Source organism: Saccopteryx bilineata, chromosome 5 (assembly GCF_036850765.1).
Source record: "Saccopteryx bilineata isolate mSacBil1 chromosome 5, mSacBil1_pri_phased_curated, whole genome shotgun sequence".
NCBI lineage: Eukaryota > Metazoa > Chordata > Mammalia > Chiroptera > Emballonuridae > Saccopteryx > Saccopteryx bilineata.
In genome coordinates, this window is record NC_089494.1 from 251,486,943 (window position 1) to 251,512,518 (window position 25,576).

Here is a 25,576-nt window from a genome sequence, read left to right on the forward strand (position 1 = left end):
TTTATATGCACACACACACATATCCTCCTACATGGGGAGTTACACACATATATGCACACACACATGTATGATTTTTAAAACATTTTATAATATTTTTTATACTTAAATCTTTGATCTCTCTTTAATGAAAGAAAGAAGTCTGTTGATAAGCAGTGAGTAATAATAGCTTGTAACTTTAAAATAATAATTATCCTTTGCCTAGGAAATGTAAAGACCTTCACAGCAGTAATTAAATGGGTGCATGCCTATCCTTCTCAGCTGACAAGTACCCCGAAGGTGGTGACCAAGCCTTTTTTACTCACTGAATTTGCTCTCGGCACTGAGAAGAGTACTTTCACACGGTAAACTCAGTAATAATAATCATCCATTTATTCACTACAAAGAATAAATTCTAAAAATAATCCTTAATTTTAAAATTATATTAGTAATTTATGAACACTCTAAAACATAACAAACAACATAGAAACATAAAGAAGCCATCAACATTGGTTTGCAAGCCTTCCATTCAGGAGAAAACGTGATGCACGTCCTGTGACCTTTACTTTCTATGTTCCTCCTACGCGCCGGGCCATTCGAGGTAAAGGCGGCCCAGTGGACAGCTTCTCTCTGCCATCATGATGCACAGTGCTTATCTGGGGAAATCACCCATCCTACACTTGTTCCAAGAGGTGTATTTTCAACCCAGGCCAGGTCAGTCAGAGGACTCCCTTGTCCCCATCCTTCCTTCAGGGATGTGACCCAAGACAGGCGAGTCACAGCCCTCGCAGGGAACACTGGGAGGGAGAGCGATTGTTCTGCAGGGGATTTACAATATGAAGACAATGTAAGGGTGAAGTCCCCAGCAGGTTTTCAGTTACTTGGTGAGTAGTTCTTTCCATGGAACAAAGCCACAAAGTGCGAAAGAGATGGAGAGAGAGCGAGACAGACCTGGGGACCCAAACGGAATTCCCTTTTGTTTTTAAACCAGTTGGAGCTGTGTTTCTGTCACTTTCACCGGGAACAGTTCTTGACAAACATAGAAATAGTCAGATAGAAATTCATAGTGTCATGGGGAGGCACCAAGAAACAGGTGACTCTTGACTGTCCTCTTTTCAGAGTCTTACTGTGGGGAGCAGGGGGGGCTACACAAAGCCAAGAAGAGCAACAGCAGGAAATGCAGTGTTCTTAGCTGACGGAGTAACCAATAACCCCTGAGATTCTCAACTAAAGGGTTGTCACAGTGTGTACAGGACAGCACCCTAAACAGAAATTGCCCTTCCTCCTAAGACTCTTTATACAGGGTGGGGCAAAATTAAGTTTACAGTTGTGAGTACATGAAACAGTTTATTCTTCCATTATTATTTATCAATTACTGTATTATTTTCCATAAGGACTACTGTCAAGTTAGTTTGCTCTGCCTCTGTGTATTGCCATATTAGTTGCCAGGCAGATGGTTTTGATTATATACTCCCATTAGAAGGGACTGAGTTTTATATAATGAAGATTAGAGAAGCTAATTAAGTGGATTTAGAACTTAATATTCAGAGCTTTTACAGCCAAACAGGCTTCACTTAGATGAGTAACTTTGCATGATAGGAACAGACAGTAGAGTCAGAGGGCTGGGGTATTACCAATTATAATCTAGCAATGAGAGTATCAAATATTCAAATAGATTTAAGGCATAAGTGCAAGTATGAGAAGTTTCAAAGCACTGTCAAGTGAGCTGGAGAGTTGACCTCATAAAGAAATATTTTGCGCCTGACCAGGTGGTGGCGCAGTGAATGGAGTGTCGGACTGGGATGCAGAAGGCCCAGGTTCGAGACCCCAAGGTTGCCAGCATGAGCGCGGGCTCATCTGGTTTGAGCAAAAAGCTCATCAGCTTGGACCCAGGGTCGCTGGCTCGAGCAAGGGGTTACTTGGTCTGCTGAGGGCCTGTGGTCAAGGCACATATGAGAAGGCGGTCGATGAACAACTAAGGTGTCGCAACAAAAAACTGATGATTGATGCTTCTCATCTTTCTCCATTCCTGTCTGTCTGTCCCTATCTGTCCCTCTGATTCTCTCTGTCCCTGTAAAAAAAAAAAAAAAGAAAGAAAGAAACATTTTGCTTAAGTTACCAAACAACAATTAAATTGTGGTTATTATTTGGTAGTAGTCATGGAAAGACACATTAATAAATGGAGAAATGCTCTCCATTCTTTGGCTCATTCATTCATTCATTCATTCATTCATTCATTCATCTATTCATTTGACAATACTTATGGAGTACCTACTTCATGCCAGGTGCTGTTAAGGTGCTGTGGATACAGTAATCAACAAGTAAAAGCTTTGCCTTCATAGACCATACCTCAGGAGCATCTCAGGTATACAGAACTGAACTTAGAATATCCACCTATTACTCTGTGTGGTGACGGGCATTCCCTTTCCAAGGGGTTAGAACAATTGAGGTAATTACCTGCACAAACAGAACTGCGACAGAACCTGTGGAGGTAATGGGCTTGCTTCCTTTGGAATTTTCTGTATAATTGCTTCAATTCCCCATTTTTGTCTTGCTAGTAGAACTATTGAAAAATTAGCTAAAAATGTCCACAGCACTTATTTTGGGGGTATTTAGAAATCTAGAGATGAAAGGAGCTGACTATATATGTATAATTGCAATGTAGTGTGACTGAAGATGAAACGCGTTTGTATTTTATAATGTTTATAATGACAGGTTAGGAGTATACAGGATGTTTTTCCCAGTGACCGATTCCATGCATCCTTTCTTTACTTTCCAACGTTACCAGAATGTGGGGACAATTAATGGGTTTCTCAATTTTTCAGGTAGGGAAACAGATCTTCAGTGGGTGACTCGTTCAAAACTCATGACTACGTTTCTAAGAAAGTCTGATTACAAGTTTATAAGAGAAAACAATTAAACCTGCGGAGTTTTCCCAGATCTCTGGCTCAGGCTTCCACGTGAACCAAGGGTACAACCTCACACACATTCATTTAACCTCAGACCTTGGCTTCTCTCTCTAGAATAAAAGGCAACGAGCTAAATTCGGGCTCAACTATCTTTCACCAGGCACTTAAAGATGTAAAAATCATGTGTTACATGCTTTTGATGTTATCACATTAATTGAATTAAATTTTAGATTAAATATTAAATCAAAACTCACAACAACTGAAGAAACTTAGGCATTAAGAAGTGAACTTGTGTACGGTAACCCAGCTAAGGATCGAGTTCAATATATATATTAATCCAGATATGCTGATTTCAAAAGTCAATGATTTTCCTTTCTACTTCAGCACTTTCCCCTGTCTGTTAGCATTCTACAATGTCACAGAAAACTATACACACAGTCTGACTTGTTGACATAGAATCTAAAACAATCCTGGTATCCACAATACATGTGACTGAGTGAAATAATAACTCTAAATTAAAATTTAAAAGTTTAATTTATATAACCAAATTATTTGTGACGTAATAATGTTTGAGGATTCTAAGTGATACGAGTGTGTTTAAAGTATATTATAGAAATCCTAGAAGGTATTCAGTGTTTTATTACCATACTGATTCAGAGGTTGATTCAAAGTGGTAATTACTTTGTAAGAAATGTATAATTTCAAATATACCTTCCAATCTGTTCAGCTCAACAAACGGATTTTCATGTTAACTGACACTAAGGATGAAAAAGGAAATGTTTCTTTTTCCTTTTTTTTTATTTTATTTTTTATTTTTTTAATTTTTTTTCATTTTTCTGAAGCTGGAAACAGGGAGAGACAGTCTGACAGACTCCCACATGCGCCCGACCGGGATCCACCTGGCACGCCCACCAGGGGCAACGCTCTGCCCACCAGGGGGCGATGCTCTGCCCATCCTGGACGTCGCCATGTTGCGACCAGAGCCACTCCAGCGCCTGAGGCAGAGGACACAGAGCCATCCCCAGCGCCCGGGCCACCCTTGCTCCAATGGAGCCTTGGCTGCGGGAGGGGAAGAGAGAGACAGAGAGGAAAGCGTGGCAGAGGGGTGGAGAAGCAAATGGGCGCTTCTCCTGTGTGCCCTGGCCGGGAATCGAACCCGGGTCCTCCGCACGCTAGGCCGACGCTCTACCGCTGAGCCAACCAGCCAGGGCTCTTTTTCCTTTTTTTGTGGTTTTTTTTTTTTTTAATTTAGACTGAAGGGTCATGATTGGCACATCTGCTGCTGTGCCTATCATTACAAGTTACTAGCTGGTTGATGGATATTAATTATTATACTTGTTACATAGAAGAAAAACTGGTAATAACATAGATAGCTGATATAACAAGACAGTTTAGATACACTAGTTATATTTGGGAAATAGACACTCAGGGAATACTGCTTTTTGGAGAAACTATCTACATCTCTGACATGGATTAAATTTCTCAATTTCCCCAAAGTCTATTGTTTCATCTGTCACATAATATGTTTTCTGAATTATTTTAAAATATTTAATTCTGCTATAAAAATTATAGAAAAAAAGGAAGAATAGATGACATTAAATAGAGAAGCATATAGCTTGTGAGCCATGGTAAACATAGAAAGAAAAGAATACATGTATGGTAAGCAGATAAAAATAATGAAACAAAGGTAAACATTGCATAGAGGTAGAAAAGGATGCAAGGACTATGTATGCACAAATATTTAAGACTCATCACTATGCACAGAGCATATAAGATGCTCAATAATTGTTGGGCTGAACATCAAATTTCCACTGGTGACATCCAACCTGGCTCACTGTGTTCTCTGTTTAAGAGGCACAAATAACATTCAAAGGTGCTGATTAAGCAAGTTATGATTGTGGCCATGCACAAGCTCCCAAGCATCTTTCTAACAGAACAAGTGAGCTGTTGACTCCAGATATACTAAATTTGTTCAGTCAACTTGCTCAAAGTCAACTCTCAGGGTTTGAAACCACACCAGTAGTAGGGAAGTCCGATGTGTCTGAGTTAGAAGACAAAGTGACAGATAGACTGACGTAGGTATTTCATACGAACATTGTATGACCCAATATTAAGGTGGTGTAAGCTCTCATCTGTTTGTATTTTATTCTTTGTGGATACTCCATCGCTTTCCCTGATTCACACCATGTGTTTCAAATGGATAGAATAAGCTGTGTGATTAGAGCATCTTAATTTGGACTGTGAGCCTTTCTGTTTCACAACTTCTGTGCTAAAATACCTGGTCATACAGTTGGAGACAACAGTGACATCAAGATAATCCCCCATGTGGCACGGCTGGCTAATCTTTGCTTCATACTTCGTCTTCATATTTAAAATTGATGATAATTACTTTGCAGTGGGGAAAGAATATGCCATTTCAGAAAGATATTGGGTCAACCAGAAAGAGCATTTAACTGTCACAGGGATACATTTCAGACACTGGAGGGAGCAGACAAACAAAAGAATTCATGTTTCAGCTGGATAAAATCAGAGCATTTGAAAGCTGGTTCCAATTCAAACTCCCATTCTGTCTGAAAGGTGAGATTTAGTGACATGTCAAAGGTCACTACTGCTACTAACTAGGAAGCCAGAACAGGAGCTGAGCTGTCTAAAGAGGCTCGGGAGTTATTTGAGATACTATTGCTGTTTCTATCTGGGTCCTGGATAGTGACCAAGCACACATTCTAGCACACGCTACGTAATAACTAAAAATATAAACCACAGCAGTTACAATTTAATAGGTTAACATGAAATGATGCAAAAATAAACAGAGAGCCTGTTTATTAACAGGGTTCACGGAAGTGTCACTGAGGCAGGTCAAGTGCTACAAGTTGCCATTCTTTCTCCTGCCAATTTCATCATGAAGATACTCATTTCCTTTTGCTTCTAGAAGACAAAACTTGAGTCAATCTTCTCAAGTTAGTTGATTTTAGCTGGGAGTTTATGCCTAGTTATCCAAAATATTTAATTCAAAAAAGCTTTTACCTACCAGCTAATATATGTGAAGAAGTGGGTTAGATGTCTGGAACATAAAGATGAGTACGATTATGGAAATCAACACTTTGGACTTCGTACCACATGCCAGACACTGTTCTCGGCACTAGAACACCACAGTAACAGTGGTGTAAAACAGAATACCCATCACCAATAAAAGTAAGTCCAATGGCCCGAATGGCAGCACCACTATGACCTCAGGGATCCCAATGGCTTGGGTCTTCCCATTTCCTCTGAATATTTTGGGATTTTCCTTTGGGCTTCTTGCCTTGTGGTCACAAGACCTGTTTCAGCTTCAGGTACCATGTCTTCACAATACCACCTCCAGAGCCAGACGAACAGGGGTGGTGACAGACATCACCCATGAGTCTCTTTTCATCACATAAACAATGTCCATCCTGAGGCCTCCCTGCAGACTTCCCCTCCGACTGGTACTGACGAGAGAACTTTCTGTGACGTTGAAAGCACTTCGTCACTTGTGTTGTCGGAAACAGTATCTGCCAGCCACAGATAGTCGGCAAGCGATTGCGTCGTGGCTAGCGTGTCCTAGTTTTACTTACTTTAAATTGAAATACTCACATGTAGCTAGTGCCGACCGCAGTGGACAGCACAATCCGTTTAGTCGTTTGGCCTAGAACTAGGTTAGAGCCACCAGTACCTGGAAGGGAGGCTGGGAAACGGTTAACGTCTTCAGTCGCTGAGAGAGAGCAAGTTTGGTAACGGCTCTTTGACAGCATCCCCCAGTGTCTGCCCCAGAGAGTGAGTGAGTAAGACAGAGTGTCATAGAGCTAGTACTGCGGGGGTGGGGGGGTGGGGTGGGGTGGGGGGGAGGCCAACGGACATCAAAGTGAAAAACAAATAAATTTAAAAAGGTAGATATCTTCAGGTCCAAACAAGCTCTGTTATCTAAACTTGGTCTCTAGGTAATTGGTCTAGATTCTTGAGTAACATAATAGGGAGTGATTGAAGGTGGGAGGGAGTAATTTAAGAAGGGGGTGGTGGTCGGGAAAAGCCTGTAGGGGCTCACAGTATGGTAGAGAAGAAAGAAGACTGGCATGTACAAGAAATTGTTAATGAATAGGGTGCCAGATATGTATATATACACATATACTTATTACATATGGATTCACACACATAGCGATTACAATGTCTACATTAGGAGGAAAAACAAAGCATCTTTGAGTGTTTGTTTCCCTGGTATCTCCTACAAGCCTTACATAACATAGCAAGACAGGATCTGCAGCATAGACGCTTTGGAATGTGGTCCATCTACCATCCCAACAGCAGCAGTTGATGCAATGCAGCTTTACTGAATGGCGTGTACATGAATATGGTTACAAGCGATTTCTCAAAACAGTTTCTATGGTGTGTTCGAAAGTGGGACAATCACAAACCCAGTAAAAACTTTGAAGGGAACTGTTAAGTCCTGCAACTTCAAACGGTAGAATATTCTTGACGCCTGAGGGGGAGGAACAGCAGCAGATAGACCTGTCCTGCAAGCAGCCGCCAGGGTTGGGGTAGCTTAATGAAAGTGAAGAGTTTGGTGTCACCGAGCATGAGTGACAGGAAGTTTCAGACAGTAACATCCTCTGAGATCTTTGTACGTGTGGATTCACGTACCACATCTTTTGAACCCACTCTGGTTCAACGTAACAGACAGTTGTGCACATTCAAAGAACTACAGTGCTGTTCTAAAGCCCTTTCCAGTTTTAATATTCTGCTATTTTGTGATCTATGATATTTAATTTTAAAGATAGTATGAGTGATTTCTTTCTTTCTTTCTTTCTTTCTTTCTTTTTTTTATGGAGACAGAGAGAGAGAGTCAGAGAGAGGGATAGACAGGGACAGACACACAGGAATGGAGAGAGAGGAGAAGCATCAATCATCAGTTTTTCGTTTTGACACCTTAGTTGTTCATTGATTGCTTTCTCATATGTGCCTTGACTGCGGGCCTTCAGCAGACCGAGTAACCCCTTGCTCAAGCCAGTGACCTTGGGTCCAAGCTGATGAGCTTCACTCAAACCAGATGAGCCCGTGCTCAAGCTGGCAACCTTGGGGTCTCTAACCTGGGTCCTCCACATCCCAGTCCAATGCTCTATTCACTGCGCCACCGCCTAGTCGGGCTTGTTTTTTGTTTTTGTTTTTGTTTTTGTTTTTTTTTTTTTTTTTTTTTTAGCATGAGAAAGAAGGAGAGAGACAGACAGATAGAGGTACAGGCAGAAAGAGGCAGAAACAGACAGGAAGGGAAAGAGATGAGAAGCACCAACTTGCCAACTTGTTGTTGTGGCACTTTAGCTGTTCATTGATTGCTTTCTCATACATGCCTTGACCAGGGGGTTTCAGCTGAGCCAGTGACCCCTTGTTCAAGACAGTGACTTTGGGCTCAAGCCAGTACCCATGAAGTCATGTCTATGAACCCACAATTAAGCTGGCGACCCCACACTCAAGCTGGCGACCTCGGAGTTTTGAAGCTGAGTGCTCAGCGTCCCAGGTTATGGCTCTATCCACTGTGCCACCGCCTGCTCAGGCTGGTATGAGTGATTTCTATGCAAGAATGACTGAAATTATCCATATCATAAAACATTTCCTCCATGTTTCTCTTCGGAGTCATAGTACCACCTGAAATAGCCTTTTTTTCCCTGATAATTCTATGCTTTACATACTCTCTCACCTATAGTGAAGTAGAATGAGGCTATGTACCAAATTGCTGTCAGTATTTGCGGTAAACAAAGTTCAAAAGAGACATGCATTGTTCAACAATAGGCTGAAATGGACTATGTGAAAACATTCAGATTCTAAGTTCATGTAAGAATTTGTGGCTATGACAATGATGACATGGGTATTAAAATCTCCTGTAGTGCTACAGTAAGAAGTCTTTATCTTTATAAAGAAAACAGATGATGATGATGATAATGATTTTCTTTGGAAATAAAATACTTGAAATAAATTCAAGAGAAATGTGACCAGTTTTGGCCACTTAACACAGAAGCACCAGTTTGCCATCTAAGCTTACTAATGGCTTGAAAGTTATTTAATGGTGGTGTCTGCCGATCTCCCACTTTTTCTCCTCATCACTATTGAGACCTGCAGTGTTCAGCTTGGTGGGCACGAGGCACCTTGGGCTATTTAAATTCAAATTTAAATGAATGAAAATGAAATAAAATGAGAAATTATGTTCTTACCTCACTCTAGCTTCAAGTGTTAGACAGCCGGCATAGTCGCCATATTGGATAGCCCAGACCTAGAACATTTTTTATCATAGGACATAGTATTAGCCAGGGTGCTGTTAGGTCTACATAGTTGAATCTAAGAAATTTTGGTCAAATGAAGTGGTATTTAAATTTAACGCCATGATGTATGTTAAATGAAGGCCATTTACTTACTATTGAGAAAGTTCTTGTCCTATAAATGGATTTCTGTGGATTGGTTCCCAAAATAAACTCCGTAGGGGCCTTAGGTAGTATTGGCCTTGAAGCCTTAGAGTCAGGCAAGGGTTTTAGAGGGCAGTGTCTATAGCTCTCCTTTCCAAGGGAGTGAAAAATCTCCAGGGCCAAGCAATGTGCTCCTCTAGCCTGTACCCCCTTCCTCCTTCTGACCCTAGAATGCACTGATGAAAAATTCCCAAGGTTATTTCCAGGCCTGGAGCAGGGCTCTTCCTAGAATTGTCCTCCAAAGTGGAAGACCAAACACCTTGTGTGCGCACTCCTAGGCCCAAGGGGCAGACCAGGGGTGTGGACAGAGTTTGGTCGAGAGGGCTGGGGTGTCCACACATGCAGAAAGCCCCTCTTGTTCACAATGGAGCTGGCACAGGGAGCAACAGTGATGGAAATGCTTAGGTCAAAGGCTGAGGCGGGGTTCTCTTCTCTCGCCATGTTCCAGGGCAGAACTCCAAGGTATCTGAGAGCTCTGTACACAGGCCTGGCCTTACAGGTTATTATTAAGGTATATTTCTCAAGGCAGGAGAATAGACTATATTTAATGTTAGTTTAATATACTTCTCGTAAATATTTAAACATAGGGTAAGTGAACCCTGATCTTGCAAAGGTTAAGGCGGGGCAGGCAGCCTTACATAGAAGAGTATGTAATGTATTTAGCTGGAGTTTCTTGGCTAGTTTGCTCACTATTGCTCTAACTGGTTACATCTGATATCATTGGATGTCACAAGGGAATTTCTTTCAAAAGTCTGCTGGTTCAAGGAGGCCTCAACGCGTCTTTTGCAGGAGTCAAAGCCAGAGTTAGTTACTGAAAGCCAGAAACGTCTGGGAGTCCACTTTCTTGGCGAGGAACAAGTTCCCAGCTCTGCTGTATCTGGGACAAATGAGACTACTTACAGTGTGGCAGGAGGTTTGAAATCCCTTCCTGGAAGGGCGGTGGAAAGGAGAGTCCTTCCGATCTAGCTGGTCTGGGACCCTTTTCCCTCGCCTGTCCTTTCACTCGGCATAATCAGCCCTGCTCTGCCGCCACACTCAGGCCCAGCCGGCTCCTCGGCCGAAGGGGGCGGCCCCGGGGCGGCCGGGGCGGCTTTGTCCGGAGGCTGGCCACCCCGCCTGGAGTTCGGACTAGAACTTTCTCCCGCCTCTCCGGGAGTTACCGTCCTCCCGCGGGGCCCCCACAGCTCCCGCCCGAGGCCGGGGTCGGGCCCCAGGGCGGTGGGCGGGGCGGCCCGGGCGCGCGCCCCTCCTCCCGGAGCCGCGAGCGGGCGGCTGGGCGCGGGGAGAGGAGGAGACCGGGCGGCGGCGGAGGGCGGGGCCGCCGCGGGCCGGGCCGGGCCGGGCCGGGTGGGAGGCGGCGGCCACCGAGGGGCAGCGGCGCTCCGGCCGAGCTGCAGAGCGCGCTGCGACCCGCGCCGCCGTGACCCCGCGGCTCCCCGGAGGCCGAGCGCGGCTGCAGCGGACAAAAGAGCATGCCGGCGCCGAGGAGGGCCCGTCCTCCGGCCGCCATGAGGCTCCGGGCGCCGCCGGGCCCGCGCCGCGTCCCCGCCCTCCCGGCCGCCGGCTCGGCCCGCTAGGCCGGCCGCTCGGCCCGCAGGCCCGGCCCGCAGCATGGAGCCGCCCGCGCGCCCGCCGAGCCGCCCGCCGCCGCCGCGTCTGCTGCTGCCGCTCGCGCTGCTGGCGCTGCTGGGCGGTGGCCGCGGCGCCGCGGCGCTGCCCCCGGGCTGCAAGCACGACGGGCGGCCCCGAGCGGCCGGCAGGGCGGCGGGCGCCGCCGAGGGCAAGGTGGTGTGCAGCAGCCTGGAGCTCGCGCAGGTCCTGCCCCCGGACACGCTGCCCAACCGCACGGTCACCCTGTAAGTAGCCCTCGCCCCCGGGACGCGCCCGGCGGGGCTTCCTGGTGGCGGCGCCGCCGCCGCTCTGGGTGCAACTTTGGAGACGGGTCCCGCCGGCACCCACGCGCCTTTGTATGAAGGAGGCTGCAGGCAAGGGTGCCGGCGGGCGGAGGGCTCTGGCCGGGCGCCTTTCGGGGGCTAGCCCGCGAGGCTGCCTCCGAGCCGCCTTCCGGCTCCGCGACTTTGCAAAGGAAAAGTTTTCGGGTTCCCAGGCGCGGGCCGGGCGAAGCGCTTCGGTCGCCGCGCGTGCCACGTGGGGATCCGAGTAAACATGCAGTTGGCAGAGTTGCAGCCCATTCATCCTGTGCTCGGGCTTCCAGAAAACTGCGCTGGATTCCGAGCGCCAGTCCTTAGCTCTGTGCACGTTAAGTTACACTCGGATGCTATTTTGCAACATAAAACAATATCCAAACAACACAGGATTCAGAACGCTCCTCCTGTGTGTGATTCCCCAATCTCCAGACTATCTTAGTTTTAATACGATCAAAGAGCACCTTTTAAAATTGAGTTGTTATTAAGGACCAGAAACATTTGAGATGGAGAGGCTTCACTCCCCCGTTTTCGTGTGTGAGAACTCAGGTTGCGAATCAGAACACTTCGGGATTGAACACTGTGGGGCTGTTATCCTTCCAGCTGGAGGGATAGGTTTTCGGGTTGAGTTGCCACCTGGAAGGGGAAGTTTTTGGTCTGGTAACTTCAGTCAGTGTGTGCTGAGATTCGCAGTTCAGTTCGCAAGCGTGGTTGTGCGGATTCCAGCCGAACAGTTGGCCACAGTGACTCTTGATTGTATTTTCTGAACCATGAATTGGTTTGGAAAAGCTTTAAACTGTTACTAATGGATCTTTTATTGAAGTGAAATATGAGTCCCTTGGCTCCACGTTCCCCTATGTTGTTTTGTAAAAAAAAAAAAAAAAGACCCAAGAACATTATAAAAACATGAAGTGCTCCAGGGGAGCAGCAGGACCCATGAAAAACTTAAAATATGGTTTCCAATTTAACCCAAATTAAGCAGGGTATTGGGTAAAATAAATAAAATCTCATTACTGACACCTTCATTTCTGTTCCTTTGAATCACGAAAGGTTGAACACTGAAGTGTGTGTGTGTGTGTTTATGGAGGCATGAAAGTGAGTAAAAGTTTTGGTTTTGTTTGACTCCTTTACCAACACTTGAGCATTTGGTAATGGCAGCAGCTGTATTTATTTATTTGTTACCAGATTCTTTGAAGTGGAAATTCAGGGTATGGGACCTTAATTACAGCCTTGAGCCAACTGGAGAAAGCGCCCCTGTTGGAGGTCCCCCTTATTGCTCTCAGGAATTAGTCATGGGACATTGGGGTTCTGGATCAGTGGCACTAAAGCTGATTCAAGTTTAGGTCGAGTTTTTCCAAAGCTTCAGCAGTTCCATCTGTATTGATCAACTACTTGTAAATTGTTGATTTTGCTTTACAGACAGGAAAAAAAAACCCCAAAATGATAATGTAGAAAAATCACTTTTCAGAATATTAGAAGTTAAACTTTTTTATTGTTTCTCATGAGCTGATGAAAAGATAAATGCCTGTAGAATGTTATTTTAATCCAATATTTTTGCACCTGAAAGTTCTTTAGATGAAATTGAAATTAATAAAGTTTACTTGGCAAGAACTCATAATTTATTTAAGGATCAAGTAAAGCTGACGTTCTGGGTTCTGGATGAAGTTGGTTCCAGATGTATTGGACAGGTAGAGAGTCTTCCAGGCCAGCTCCGTCATTTTCTCGAGGGAATGAATTTGAGGGTCACTGTGAATAATGACTTGCCCAAGTTCTCACAGTGAATGAACAGTGTGGGGGGGGGGGCGGGGGGCAGGGGTCCATGTCCTGGATTCTCTCCTGTAGCTCTGATGCTTCTTTTCCCTCTTGCCTTCATTTTTCTTCTTCAACCCAGTGTCCCTTGAGCGGTTCCCCTGGGGAGCAAGCAGCATGTTGAGGTTTGAACGGGGTGTGCGCTTCCCAGGGTTGCAGCAAATTACCACAGACGGGTCTGTTCAAACAGATTTCATCCCTCACAGTTCTGGAGGCCAGACATCCGAAATCGAGGCATCAGCGGGGCCACGATCCTTCCCAAGGCCCCAGGAGAATCTTGGTTCTTTCAGCTTCTGACCTTCCTTGGATTGTGGTAAATCACCTGCCATCTCTGCTTCTGTCTTCACATGACTGTCTTCCCACTCTGTGTCTCCGATACTCTCCTTTCTCTTATAAGGATGCCAGTTATTGAATTTAGGGTCCACACGAGTCCAGGATGATCTCATCTCAAGATTCGTAACTTAATTACATCTGCAAAGGCTCTATTTCCAAATAAGGTCACTATCAAAGGTACCAGAAGTTAGGCCTTGGACATCACTTCTTGGCATACATGACTCAAGTCACTGCAGGATATAAATATAAACGTAGTCTTTCTTTACCAGGCACTTGGGGAGATATTCTCTTTCTTTACCAGGCACTTGGGGAGATATTCGGGGAGAAAGATTCATGAATAAGTCCCAGAACATATGGTAAATGCTCTAATATTGAGGTGTGCTTGTAGCAAAAGGAACCCAGAGCTGGGCAACCAAGATTTCTTTGGGGCACAGTTGGAAGGACGGAGGATCCTGGTCCAGTTTGAGAAGGATGAGAAAGATAATTGGGAAGGAAATGGTGAGGGGCTGGGAGGTGGGGGACCCCAGCATGCCTGCCTGTGTGGAACTGGCAGTGTAGTTTGCAGTACTATGCAGTTGATGTGGCTTGAATGTCAGTGGCCCGTGTCCATCCTCTGCACAGAGTGGTCAGAGGGGAGGCGCTAGGGGCCAGTGGAGAACAGGCAGGCTCCCTGGTTTGAGATTTAGTCAGAGGGGAGGCGCTAGGGGCTAGTGGAGAACAGGCAGGCTCTCTGGTTTGAGATTTAGTCTTTTAGGTATGGCCAGTTGCTTTCAGTTGAAAATGGATGGGGTTGAGAGGATGGCAAGGATAGAACTTATTTTAATAATGAAAAATAAGGCCTTTTCTCCATAGCGGACGAAAGGGACTTAAACATAGCCTAAAGCTCAGACTCTTCAATTGTGAACACGCTCGTTTCCACATTTACAGAGAGTTGGAGCAGAAATTCTTGGCATGACCACACATGTTCTCTGTATCTCATGTAGCCTTTTGGATTAAGGGATTAAACTGCGTTTATTATTTTTGCATATACCTTGAATAAAATCTTTGCCCCACTGAATGCTTTTGTAAGGAATATGGTAAATAATTTAAATTTTCACGTTGTATGTGGCATGCTGCTCAGTATAAGTTTTAAAAATTCTGAGGACTTGAGTGATAGGGCATTTTGCAGATTTAGCCCTTGCTTTTCCAGATGTTAGTATTTTTCTCATGATGTTACATGGTGATTGTAGACAAAGGTGTTTTTTGTTTTATTCTTTTTAAAATTTATTTATGATTGATCAAGTAACTCAGGGACAAAAGCCAGATTTTTTTTTTTTCTCAGACTGTTTAACAGACTAAAATAGTACGTGAGTTTTGGTTTTACTTTGTGAAACTCATGTTTGTTTGCTGTGGGAGAACTGGCCGTTGGAGAACCCCAGATGCCCCAGAAAGCCGTGCTTGTGTTGTTCGGAAACTTAACTTCCTAGGGGAGAATGGACTTGCCCCAGAGAAGAAGGCATTTAGGGAACAATTACAGAGTGTCTGTCATTAAGTCGTAAATCCTGCGCTGTGGACTGACTGTTCCGATGCGTTAGGAAGCCTGAGGAGGGGACAGGTGAGTGGGCGGCAGGATCGTTGTTTTCACGTTTCCGGAGTTAGGACGTGAGCGCAGCCCGATCGATCGATCAATCGGAGGGAACCCTGGGCCTGAGTTGTGGGAAGCAGGCGATCCGGAGTGGAGTGCAGCCACGCCTGGTGCCTGGCCCTGCAGGATTGGGAAGGTTTCCGGGACCAGTGCTCAGCCGCGGTATTTCAAACCCGGGTCTGGCTGAGGTCCGTCCATCCGGCGGGGGCGAGTGTGCGGCAGGCAGGGGCACACTGGTGCAGGGGACGGGCCTGCGAAGGAGCTGCTGGGGTGGCGGGGAGCACCCGGGGTGGATCTGGTCATAGAAGCCAAGAGGAGTTCAGGTGCGAAGACAGGAATGGGCACCCCCATTGAGAGGTGCTGAGATTGAAGAACAGTCACGACCACGGGGGTTGGCAGCCCCCTGGGCCCCCTGGACCCCCTGGTGCTCTCCCTGAGCAGTAGCTGTGGGCCAGCGGCCATGGAAGGCAGGTTGGGGCGCTGTGAAGGGAGAACGGAATGAGGTGGTGATCACAGCACCCCGATGAGGGCGAAGTCTGGCGGGAAGGAAGGGCTCTTAGGAAGGCATGCGAGTGTTGGAGCAGGTCTGCTCGGGAGAGGAAGTGCGTGATGGGAGGTGAGGTGGGCTGGGAGCTGGTGCGCAGCAGAGGGCTTGGTTCTTGGTGGCAGCAGGGACTTGTCATCGCCACAGGCTAGCTAGCGGGGAAGGTGGCGAGCATGAGCAGAAAGGCAGGAAGGCAGGTAACGGGCGTGCAGGTGGGGTGCAGAGGGCTTTCCGGCCCATGGCCGCTATTTCTCAGCCACAGAGCGGGCTGAGGCAGGAGGGCAGGTAACGGGCAGGCAGGTGGGGTGCAGAGGGCTTTCCGGCCCCGTGGCTGCTACTTCTCAGCCACAGAGCGGGCTGAGGCAGGAGCGCTCCATACGTGGCGGAAGAGCAGTGGGGTGGTCCTTTGGGGAGGTGGGAAGGGGAGCTATTGGATTGCAGAAATGTCAACAGGGTGGAGTCATGTCCATTTTCGCTCTGTGATCAGACTCGAAGGGAGGTGGTCTCACAGGTGTTTCTCCCGAGCTATGTTCAGCCTAGAGATGCGCACAGTTGGGATCAGCCAGGCTGTTGCTTCGCCAGGTGAGTACAAGAGACAGGAGCAAGTTCGTGAATACCCCAGCAAGCTACTGGGGCCTGAATTCCCACGGTCAAGGGTAAGGTTTCTACCTTGGAATTCAAGATCTTAAGGTCCTACCTACTTATAACGCTAGTGGTCAAGGCCAAGCAGGCTCCCATTGGATGCGGGCAGACAGAAGAACCACAGAGCTGAATGGCGTTAACATCATTCCCGTTGATTAGATTCTTGCAAGAGCCGGTGAGCGAACTGGAAACCAACCCTCTCAGGCAGGATCAGGGAAACCGGCTGGAGAGCAAGTTCCCATAGCCTTATGTAGGACTGGGAGGCATGTGCGTGCGCGCGCACATGCACACACACATATACACACACATACACACACACACGTGACTTCTTGCCACATGCTCACGTACTACTCATGCAACGTGCATGCAGCTGGAAAACAAGCGAGCAAGCCTCACCACAGCTACTTTGCCTCCAGTACCTCTATAGCCTTATTTCCCAACATAGCACAGAGTACTTCTTTCCCGCATGTCGAGTGCGGTACCGTTATGTTGTGGGCGCAGTGCCGAGTGGTAGGGTTCAGGGGTGAGAGGACGTGATTCTTTCTCCCAAGGACCAGGCTTGTCCACAGATTCTCTGCTTAACCAGAAGGCGGCTCTTGCTGGCCCCGAGCAGCCTGTGCTTTGTGTCTTGTGTGCCTCAGCGACCTCAGCTGCGCTTACCCGGAGTCCCTGCTTCTGTACATTCTGGGTCCTTCACAGGCCAGCTCAACTGCTGTAAACTGGCTGTCACCATTTCTCTGAGCAGGGCTTATCGTCTGCTCTGGTGTCACATAGGATGCTGACGCTACTTTCGGAACACCCTTTGGCTTGAGGGAGGACCGTGAGGCCTGTCCAGCAGGTGCCTGTAGTGTGTGTGGGAACGCAATTGATCTTTACCGACCAGAGCAATGCTAAGGAAGGTGAAGCCGTGTGGTGGGGAGTCAGGACAAGTGGGGGCTGGAGGAGGGATGCCAGTTCTAATTTCCACCCCGTTGTGGCAAATGCGAGCATCTGTTCATTTAGTTTAGCTCAGTCAGCGTGTCATAGTTGTAGGAACCCCTCAGCCCCAGTTCAAGAAGGGGTATATTCACTCTGTTTACAGTTATATATGACCCCTGTGGTCTTATGTGTCTGGTGAGCACACGTGTAAGACAGTACGTTGGCAGGATGCTCAGAAATAGTGCAGAATGTTGGGCAGCTGTAGGCATTTGGCTGATGAGTGTAGGTCTTAAGTTTTTGCAATGCTACGAGCACGTGGTGCCTGACCCCGCCTCGGACTCCTGTTGCTTCTTGCCTGTTCACAGTCCTCCAGCATCGGGAGTAGATGAGAGAAGCTGGTGGGTTTGGCAGTAACCCAGAAATCAAAATACCAGGAACAAATGAACACAGCAACGTTGGGAAACTGTTGCTCCAATTAAGTTACAGTGTCTGTAACTTCTTAGGAGTCTGTAAAGATGGCTTAAAAAAAAAAAAAGCACGTAACAGCTCTGCAGAGGAACTCAGAATGACACGGTGAAGTTTCTTTGATAAGCGTGCTCAGTGACTCCCCGTCCAGCTACTTACTTCTCTGCAGGCAGTCGTTGCAGTGCCGGCTGTCTTCCTGCAGAGGAGTCTGAAAGTCCAGAGAACACAACCAGTTTATTGTGTGCCAGCATTTTTCTCAAACAGATAAAACTAACGATACAGAGTTCTTTACAGTTTAGTCCCTGACGAACTTGGTTTTTGCAAAAATTAGGAAACTGTAGGTGCAAACCTACTCAGTTTTTAATTGTTGTCTGACTCAGTTTATTTTAACACTCAATACCATTTTAATGCTTTATGTATGGTTTAGCTTACATTTCTGCTCCAGTGCAGACACTTTTAGTCTGAAGAGGGAGTTTTTACAAAAGTAAGCAGTGCATCTCCCAAGCAAGCTTTTTAATTTTCCTTTCCATGATGAAACATTTTAGAAATGTTGCACGTCTAGTGAGGGGCTCTCCTCCCTGTTGGTGTGGGGCGGGGTGGAGATGTAATCTGCATCCCACGGGAGGCGTGTGTCTGCTTGGCCACTTGCAGTATTATGTTGAACCCATTGCCAATACGGAGCTTTTCACCCAGGGAAGCATTTCTTGTCCTCTAGGTCCTCCTGTTGAGGGCGTGGAGGGAACAAATGGATGGTTTAAGGGATTGTTATAAAGAGAACCCAGCGGCCTGACCTGTGGTGGCGCAGTGGATAAAGCGTCGGCCTGGAATGCTGAGGTCGCCGGTTCAAAACCCTGGGCTTGCCTGGTCAAGGCACATATGGGAGTTGATGCTTCCTGCTCCTCCCCCTGTTCTCTCTCTATCTCTCCCTCTCTCTCTCCCTTTCTCTCTAATAAAAATGAATAAATAAAAAAAATCTAAAAAAAAAAAAAAATTTTTAAAAAAAAAAAAAAAAAAAAGAGAACCCAGAACAACCCCTCTCCCTGCCCCCAACCCCCTGGTCTCATCTCCCTCTTTGTCTGCAGGCTGCAAGCCCAGGTTTGAATCTGCGCCTTCCTCATACTTCCTCATACAGCATAGACAATCCAAAGACCAGAATTTACTTTGATATATACTCTTCAACAGTGGCATGCTTGATAATTTGTACCCTACAGTTTTAACTGCTTGCTTTTGCATCCATTGTGCAAACAGTTATCCGTTGCTTACGCCGCCTGTTGTGGACTCAGGTGAGCTGCTGTGACTTCTCATCTCTGGGCGTGACTTTGTGTGTGTGTGTGTGTGTGTGTGTGTGTGCGCGCGCGCTTATTAGACCAGCTTTATCCTAGTCTTTTATGCTGGTATCCCTTCCTGGAACTCTGCCTCTTGCCTTCGAGCTGTACGGTTTCTGTCAGGCATCTCTCGGGTTAGACTCGAACATCCGGCTCTTTATGATGAGATTTAGCCTGCATCTTCCTCCACTGTGCCCTCCCCTAAGCCAGCAGGGAGATAGGCGAGTAATTGGTGGGCTTAGAAATTATTAAAGGCACTGGATTTCTAACAAGCAGTTGGCAGACCTGGTTTAGGAATCACCTTGCTAAAGGGACGGATAGAACTCTTTGTTCAGTGCCCATCCTTGCTCTCCCTGCCTGTCCATCAGCTGGGCACAGAACTGGCTGGTTGGAAGAGGTGAGGGCATTGAGCCACAAACAAGCAACGCACAGACAGACAGCAGTGCGGTGACTACCAGAGGGACAGGGACGTGGCAGGAGGTACAGGAGGGCAAACTGGGGATAAATGGTGCCAGAAGGAGTCTTGATTTTGGGTGGTGAACACGCAGTACATATACAGATGTTGTATTAATATTAGAGAACAGTATGCTTGAAAACTATATCATGTTATTAACCAGTGTCACCTCGAAAAAGTACAAACAACAAAAGAGAACGCAGAACCCTTTTCCCTGCCTAGTATGTCTTAGACGTCCTGTAGCACACAATCTCCTCCTCTGCGGATGGCGGGCAGTTCTTCCCAGGACTTCTCACGTCACGACGTGTGCACAGTAATGATGTTTGTGTGGAGGGTGCTCAGCCCTAGTCCCACGGCCCTGGGCCCCGCATCCCGGCCCCAGGGGTCGGGAGCAGTTCTCTCCACCTTCCTGTAACCTGCTTGGTGAGTTGGATGTTGAGGTTTTCGGTCTTGCACTGAATTACCTGGGGGCATCAAGAGCTCGGATGCCTGAACCAGGGACCTCATGCTGTATTTTACTGCTTAAGGGTGGGGCCTGGCCTTTGGTACTTTTTAGTGCTCTGCAGGGGATTCTGATGTCACCTGGGTTGAGAAGCTGTTGCTTCGTAGCCCAGTGATCTGAAGGGTTAACCGTTGTCACCAGTGGTCATCAGCTGCAACAGAGCAGGTAGAAGAAAGCGCAGAGGAACTAATTGAGGGCAGCTGCCTCGTTTGGGAGGGAGGGACAGTACCAAGCGGAGCAAAGAAGGATCAAAGTCAAGAGACCTTTTTTTTTAGGACAGATAGCTGAGAGCTTTAGCATTGGGCCTCACTCATAGGAGACCAGAAAAACGACTCTTTGTAAAGTGGGGAGTGATGTGCTTGTGCCGGATTTAATATCAACTCATGCTGAACGAATTAACTGAACGGGCCCGACATCATCCGGCATTTGCCCAAACCAGCGTTTGAGGTCCTGATAACTCGGGGAGCGGGCAACAAAGCACACATGGCCCCAGCCTGAGTGTCGTCTGCATTTTTTACTTTAGATTGCAAATAGAGTCTTATTTCCTGGTAAAAATGCATGAGTAATATGAAATAATAAAGAAGTACGGAGAGCCAGTGAGAGGTCCAGTTTTCCAAGGATGTGCTTGCTCTGGGAAGGAATTCTTTTTTTTCAGTTTTGATACAAGTTTGATAAATAAAAAGAGCTGCTTTTAATTTGCATTCTGACTGTAAGTAAGAGATTAATATTTTTGATGTGTCTACGGAAGAGTCATTTGTATTTGGCAACCTTCTCTGTAAACTTTGTTTCCAAAAGCCACCCCCCAACCTGTACCCCCCACCCTGGTCCTCTTGAGATGTTTAGAGACAGCTCATCATCCAGCAGTATATTTCTTTCATTGTTTTCTTGCTGCTTTGGTGGGGACTTAAGGAGGCGGGGCTGTGGGCATCCTTGTCGTATTCCTTTTTTTTTTTTTTTTTTTTTTTTACAGAGGCAGTCAGAGAGAGGGATAGATAGGGACAGACAGACAAGAACGGAGAAGTGAGAAGCATCAATCATTAGTTTTTCGTTGCGACACCTTAGTTGTTCATTGATTGCTTTCTCACATGTGCCTTGACCAGGGGACTACAGCAGACTGAGTAACCCCTTGCTCGAGCCAGCGACCTTGGGTCCAAGCTGGTGAGCTTTGCTCAAACCAGATGAGCCCACGCTCAAGCTGGTGACCTTGGGGTCTCGAACCTGGGTCCTCTGCATCCCAGTCTGACGCTTTATCCACTGCGCCATCGCCTGGTCAGGCCCTTGTCGTATTCTTGACTTGAAGATTGGCAGGCCTGTAGGGCAGATGACACAAGAGATGTCCTCTCTGACAAGGCACATCACGCATTGCTAGGCTGTGAGTTGGTGTCATCTCGTGTCTAAGGCATCTGCTAGTTGCTTTTAGCTCTTTATTGATCCAGGTGACTGACATTCTTGGTTCTTAGTTTAAATAAAACTTAAAAACGGACATCTGCCGCCCTTTTTTCTTCTGCCCATGTTTTTCCTTCTTCAGTTTACATTATATAATATTTGAATAGTTGTGTGTATTTGAAATCTTTAGTTCTTAAGTAATCGCTATGGGGCGACAGGGGTGGGGGGTTAGGTTTGTGAAATTAGAACATTCCATGGGAAGAAGACTGATGAGTAGTAGTCCATTGTCCGCACAATCTCTGCTTGAGAATTGTTATGACATTGTTTTAGCACATTGGTAGTTCTGCTTTGTAAGTGCGGTTCCCAGCTATTCAGGAATGGTACTTGCAGGCTAGAGTGTCTGCCCAGAGGAGGAGTAAGCAAGCTCCCTATGGAGGCTGGGGAGGAGAGGATCCCTGGGGTAATCTAAGCTCCCCTGTGCTCCCCTGTCCCGCACTCTCCAGCTCAGAGCACGCTGCACAGCATGTGATTGGGAATTAAATTCACTCCCTATAGGAACACATTTCTGAAGTGGGAAACAAGGTTCCGAAGATGTGACGTGGCCCCATCTAGCGTGTCAGTTTTGTGGAGGTCAGAGCCTTTGTGTGCTCCGAGCTGCAACTGTAGCACCTAGGACAGTGATGGGCATTTACACCAACAGACACTTCTGTGCTGGCCTCATACTGTGGCCAGCTGGACAGCAGGTTGTAAATTGTGTTGGATGACACTTGGGTTTCAACCCTCCTTCGATTTAATAGAAGGACACTTAGACTGGCCTAAGAGGTGTAACAGGAGAACAGATTTTTTAAATAACAGTTGTTCAACTTTTCTTTCTTTAAGCCTGTTTGAATCCAAGTCTAATTAAATTGATTCGCTTCCCATCACGATAAGACTTAAAAGCATTCTTTGTTTTTATTGTGCAATTCTCCCCAACGCGCCCCCCCCCCCCCCCCGAAAAAAGCAGGAGGAGATGGCTGGGTGGTGGATTCGGTCTCCAGGACTGTGATTGAGACGATGTGCTTTCTGTTGGATTCATCTGCTTTTTTAACCTGCCTTTTGTTTGTTTGTTTGTTTGCTTGCTTGCTTGCTCTAAACAAGATCAAGCATTTACAACTCGCCCTTTATGGCCAGAACTCCAGGGCTAGGCTGACTCTCAGTCCCCGTGATCCTCTCCTGCCTCGTGTCCGCTTGTATTACTGCAGCTGTCACCCTGTTTGAAGTTATTTATTTACGGTCTTTGCTCTCTTGCCAGATTGTGAACTCTTGAGGGCGATATCTGTGTCCTCAGCATATAGTACACAAACGCTCAGGAAGTCTTTGTTTAAAGAAGTCCCATTAGCCCCTCCCCCTTTTTTCTTTCCCTCCTCAGATAGGACTAAGGTAAGAATCTTACATTAATCTTAACGTGCCATGACTTATCTGTCCTGGACAAAGTATCTAGTCTGAGACTCTTCCAAGCTGGATCCTCAACCCACAAGGTCTAGGCTTAAACTCCCCCTCTTCATTTGATGGTGAAAAGTGTCTGTCTTTTATTTTTCCCATTTTCTTGATCCAGTTTCCTCCTACTTCTTGAGAAATTACCACTTACCTTTTCAACATTTTAAACTTTTCCCCTCATCTATGATGTTTTTCCTCAGCATACAGAGCTGTGTCCTGTTTTTCCTCTGCTCTCCCCCAAATTCTTCCTGTTAGCACCATATTGGAGTGGCCATCCCCTTCCTTTATGATTAAACTTCAGGAAGAGTAGCTTGAATTCATGGTCTTCATTCCTTTACGTCTCTCTCATTTCAGTTCTAGCCCATCGCCGCCCAGTGTCTGCGGCCCTAGATCCAGACACCTTTCATTCCCCACTACCTGTGACTTCTCCTGGGCCTTTACGTCTCCCTCGTTTCAGTTCTAGCCCATCGCTGCCCAGTGTCTGCGGCCCTAGATCCAGACCTCTTTCATTCACCACCACCTGTGACCTCTCCTGGGCCTTTACGTCTCTCTCGTTTCAGTTCTAGCTCATCGCCGCCCAGTGTCTGCGGCCCTAGATCCAGACATCTTTCATTCACCACCACCTGTGACTTCTCCTGGGCCTTTTCGCTTGGTGGTCACCACATCCATTACCACACTCACTCCGTGACTGAACTTCGGCCATTTTATGTTGTTTGGGCTCAGAAGCTCTTACAAGGTAACGGCTGGCTTGTCTGTGCAGTTTCCCTGCTGGGATAGACCTGGGACCCTCAGCTCCCGGTGGGTGGCCCACCTGGTGAGGGAAAACTCTCGGGAATGGGGGTCCTCCATCTGAACCCGTGAGCAATAGAGATTGTCTGCTTGAGTTGATTTTTTCTTTTTTGTGACATAGAGACAGAGATAGGGACAGGCAGGAAGGGAGAGAGATGAGAAGCATCAATTCTTTGTTGCAACACCTTAGTTGTTCACTGATTGCTTTCTCATATGTGCCTTGACCGGGGCGGTGGGGGGGGGGGCTACAGTACACTGAGTAACCCCTTGCTCAAGCCAGCGACCTTGGGCTCAAGCTGATGAACCTTGCTCTAACCAGATGAGCCCGCGCTCAAGCTAGTGACCTCGGGGTCTTGAACCTGGGTCCTGCACATCCCAGTCCGATGTTCTATCCACTGCGCCACGGCCTGGTCAGGTTGCTTGAGTTGATTGCCTTCTTACAGAACCCTGCTTTATTCTTCTACTGTGACTTGATTTTTCAGGGCTCCTTGCTAAAACCAGAAGTGTTTGTGCTGTTGTCTCGGGGATGAAGTTGGAAAACTTGTCCCTCAGATCAGCCTAGAAGTTAGCAACCACAGACTAGGGCTATCTATGGCTGTAAAACTGACAGGCCTGCTTTCTTCTTTTCATGGCTATTTGCAGTTTTCTGCTTTATGTATTTTTTCTCTTTTTAACTTTTCAACCACAGTTGACGTTCTATATTATGTTAGCGTCGGGTGGACAGCGTAGTGGTTAGATGTAAGTGACATAATGTACGAAGGGGCCTCCCCTGGACGTGCCCTACCCACCAGGCACCACCGTAGTTCTTACAGTATTTCTGACCCTATGCCCTGGGCTGTTCTTGACGTCCCTGTGACTGTTCTGTAATTACCAATCTGGACTTCTCAATCCCTCCACCTTCTCCACCCAGCCCCCCCAAGCCCTCCCCCTGGCAGTCTGTTCTCTGTATCTGTGAAGCTGTTTCGGCTTCATTTGTTTATTCTGTTCTATAGATTCCTCTTCTTTCTTAACCTTTGTAATGTCCTCAGGATCTTGTGTTAGTACGTCCATCATTTCTCATCGTAGCAAATCATCAAGGCTTTCAAATCGCAGGTGTCCTGTTGTCCCTGTGGGTCACAGCAGAGGGGGAGGTTATGGGGACCTTCTACACGGTCTTAGCCTTTACAGGGAAAGCAGAGTGTAAGGAGCCCCCGGCCTGCAGTCGATGCAGAGCCGGCTCCCGTTGTGCCCAGGCAGGTGTTTCTGGGAGGTCAGCATAGCCCGCCCCACTCGGGTTCTCTCTTGTTCTTTCTTAATTTCATTGCTGCGCAGCTAGTCTGTGAGAGTTCGTAAGCCTGTGGTCGTGTTTTATTCCGGCTGAGTTTATGCGCCAGTGACGCATTTATTTTGCTGTGGGAGGGGCTGCAGGGTAGTAAAGAAATCGAAAGATCCTGGCCTTCTTCTCATTTGTTCTTTCAAGAGAATATTCCAGAAAACACGTCTTAGCTTTCTAATGGAATTAACTTGATAGACCTGCTCTTTCCAGTTCTGATCTGATCTTACAGTGACCGTGATTGGGTTACGTAGTTAAAAAGACATTCTTTCTGATGTTAGTTTGACTTTCTCTTAAAATGTGTCTGGTAAATGTGGCGACCTACCATGAGTAGAGAAACCTATGATGTCTGTAGAATTTCTTGGCCTTCAGAACTTTTATTTATAAGTGCCCTTAAAGGGCATAAGTGTTCTAATAACAACTGGCATTTAGATATTTGTTACGTGCCAGGTACTGTGCCAAATACAGCATCACGATTGTTAAGACACCTTCATGAGGTTGGTATTGCTCCCATTTTACAGGTGTGCCAACTGAGAGTGAACAGGTAATTTGGTCCATCTGGCCAGGATTGTGACCTCTTGACCTGTAATTCTCACTGTAGTTATATCCATAAACGTCACAGACAAACCTAAATGATGCTCCCTGTAGCAGGAGGGTTGGGATAAACCTTTGTAGAACAGAAGATGCAGAGGACTGTGTGTTGACAGGATTTCTTTCAAGGGA

At 46.7% G+C, this 25,576-nt stretch overlaps 1 protein-coding gene across 2 annotated transcripts in view; it reads left to right on the forward strand.

Moving 5' to 3' along the window:
• Positions 1-10,810: 10,810 nt before the first annotated feature.
• The window catches only part of ADGRA3 (adhesion G protein-coupled receptor A3), a 110,251-nt gene continuing 95,485 nt past the window's right edge, over positions 10,811-25,576 (forward strand). For both annotated transcript variants that reach the window (XM_066279429.1, XM_066279430.1), the window contains exon 1: positions 10,811-11,205. In XM_066279429.1, coding sequence (XP_066135526.1) covers positions 10,961-11,205 — 245 coding nt within the window. In that variant the 5' untranslated portion in view covers positions 10,811-10,960. The remainder of the gene's footprint in view (positions 11,206-25,576) is intronic.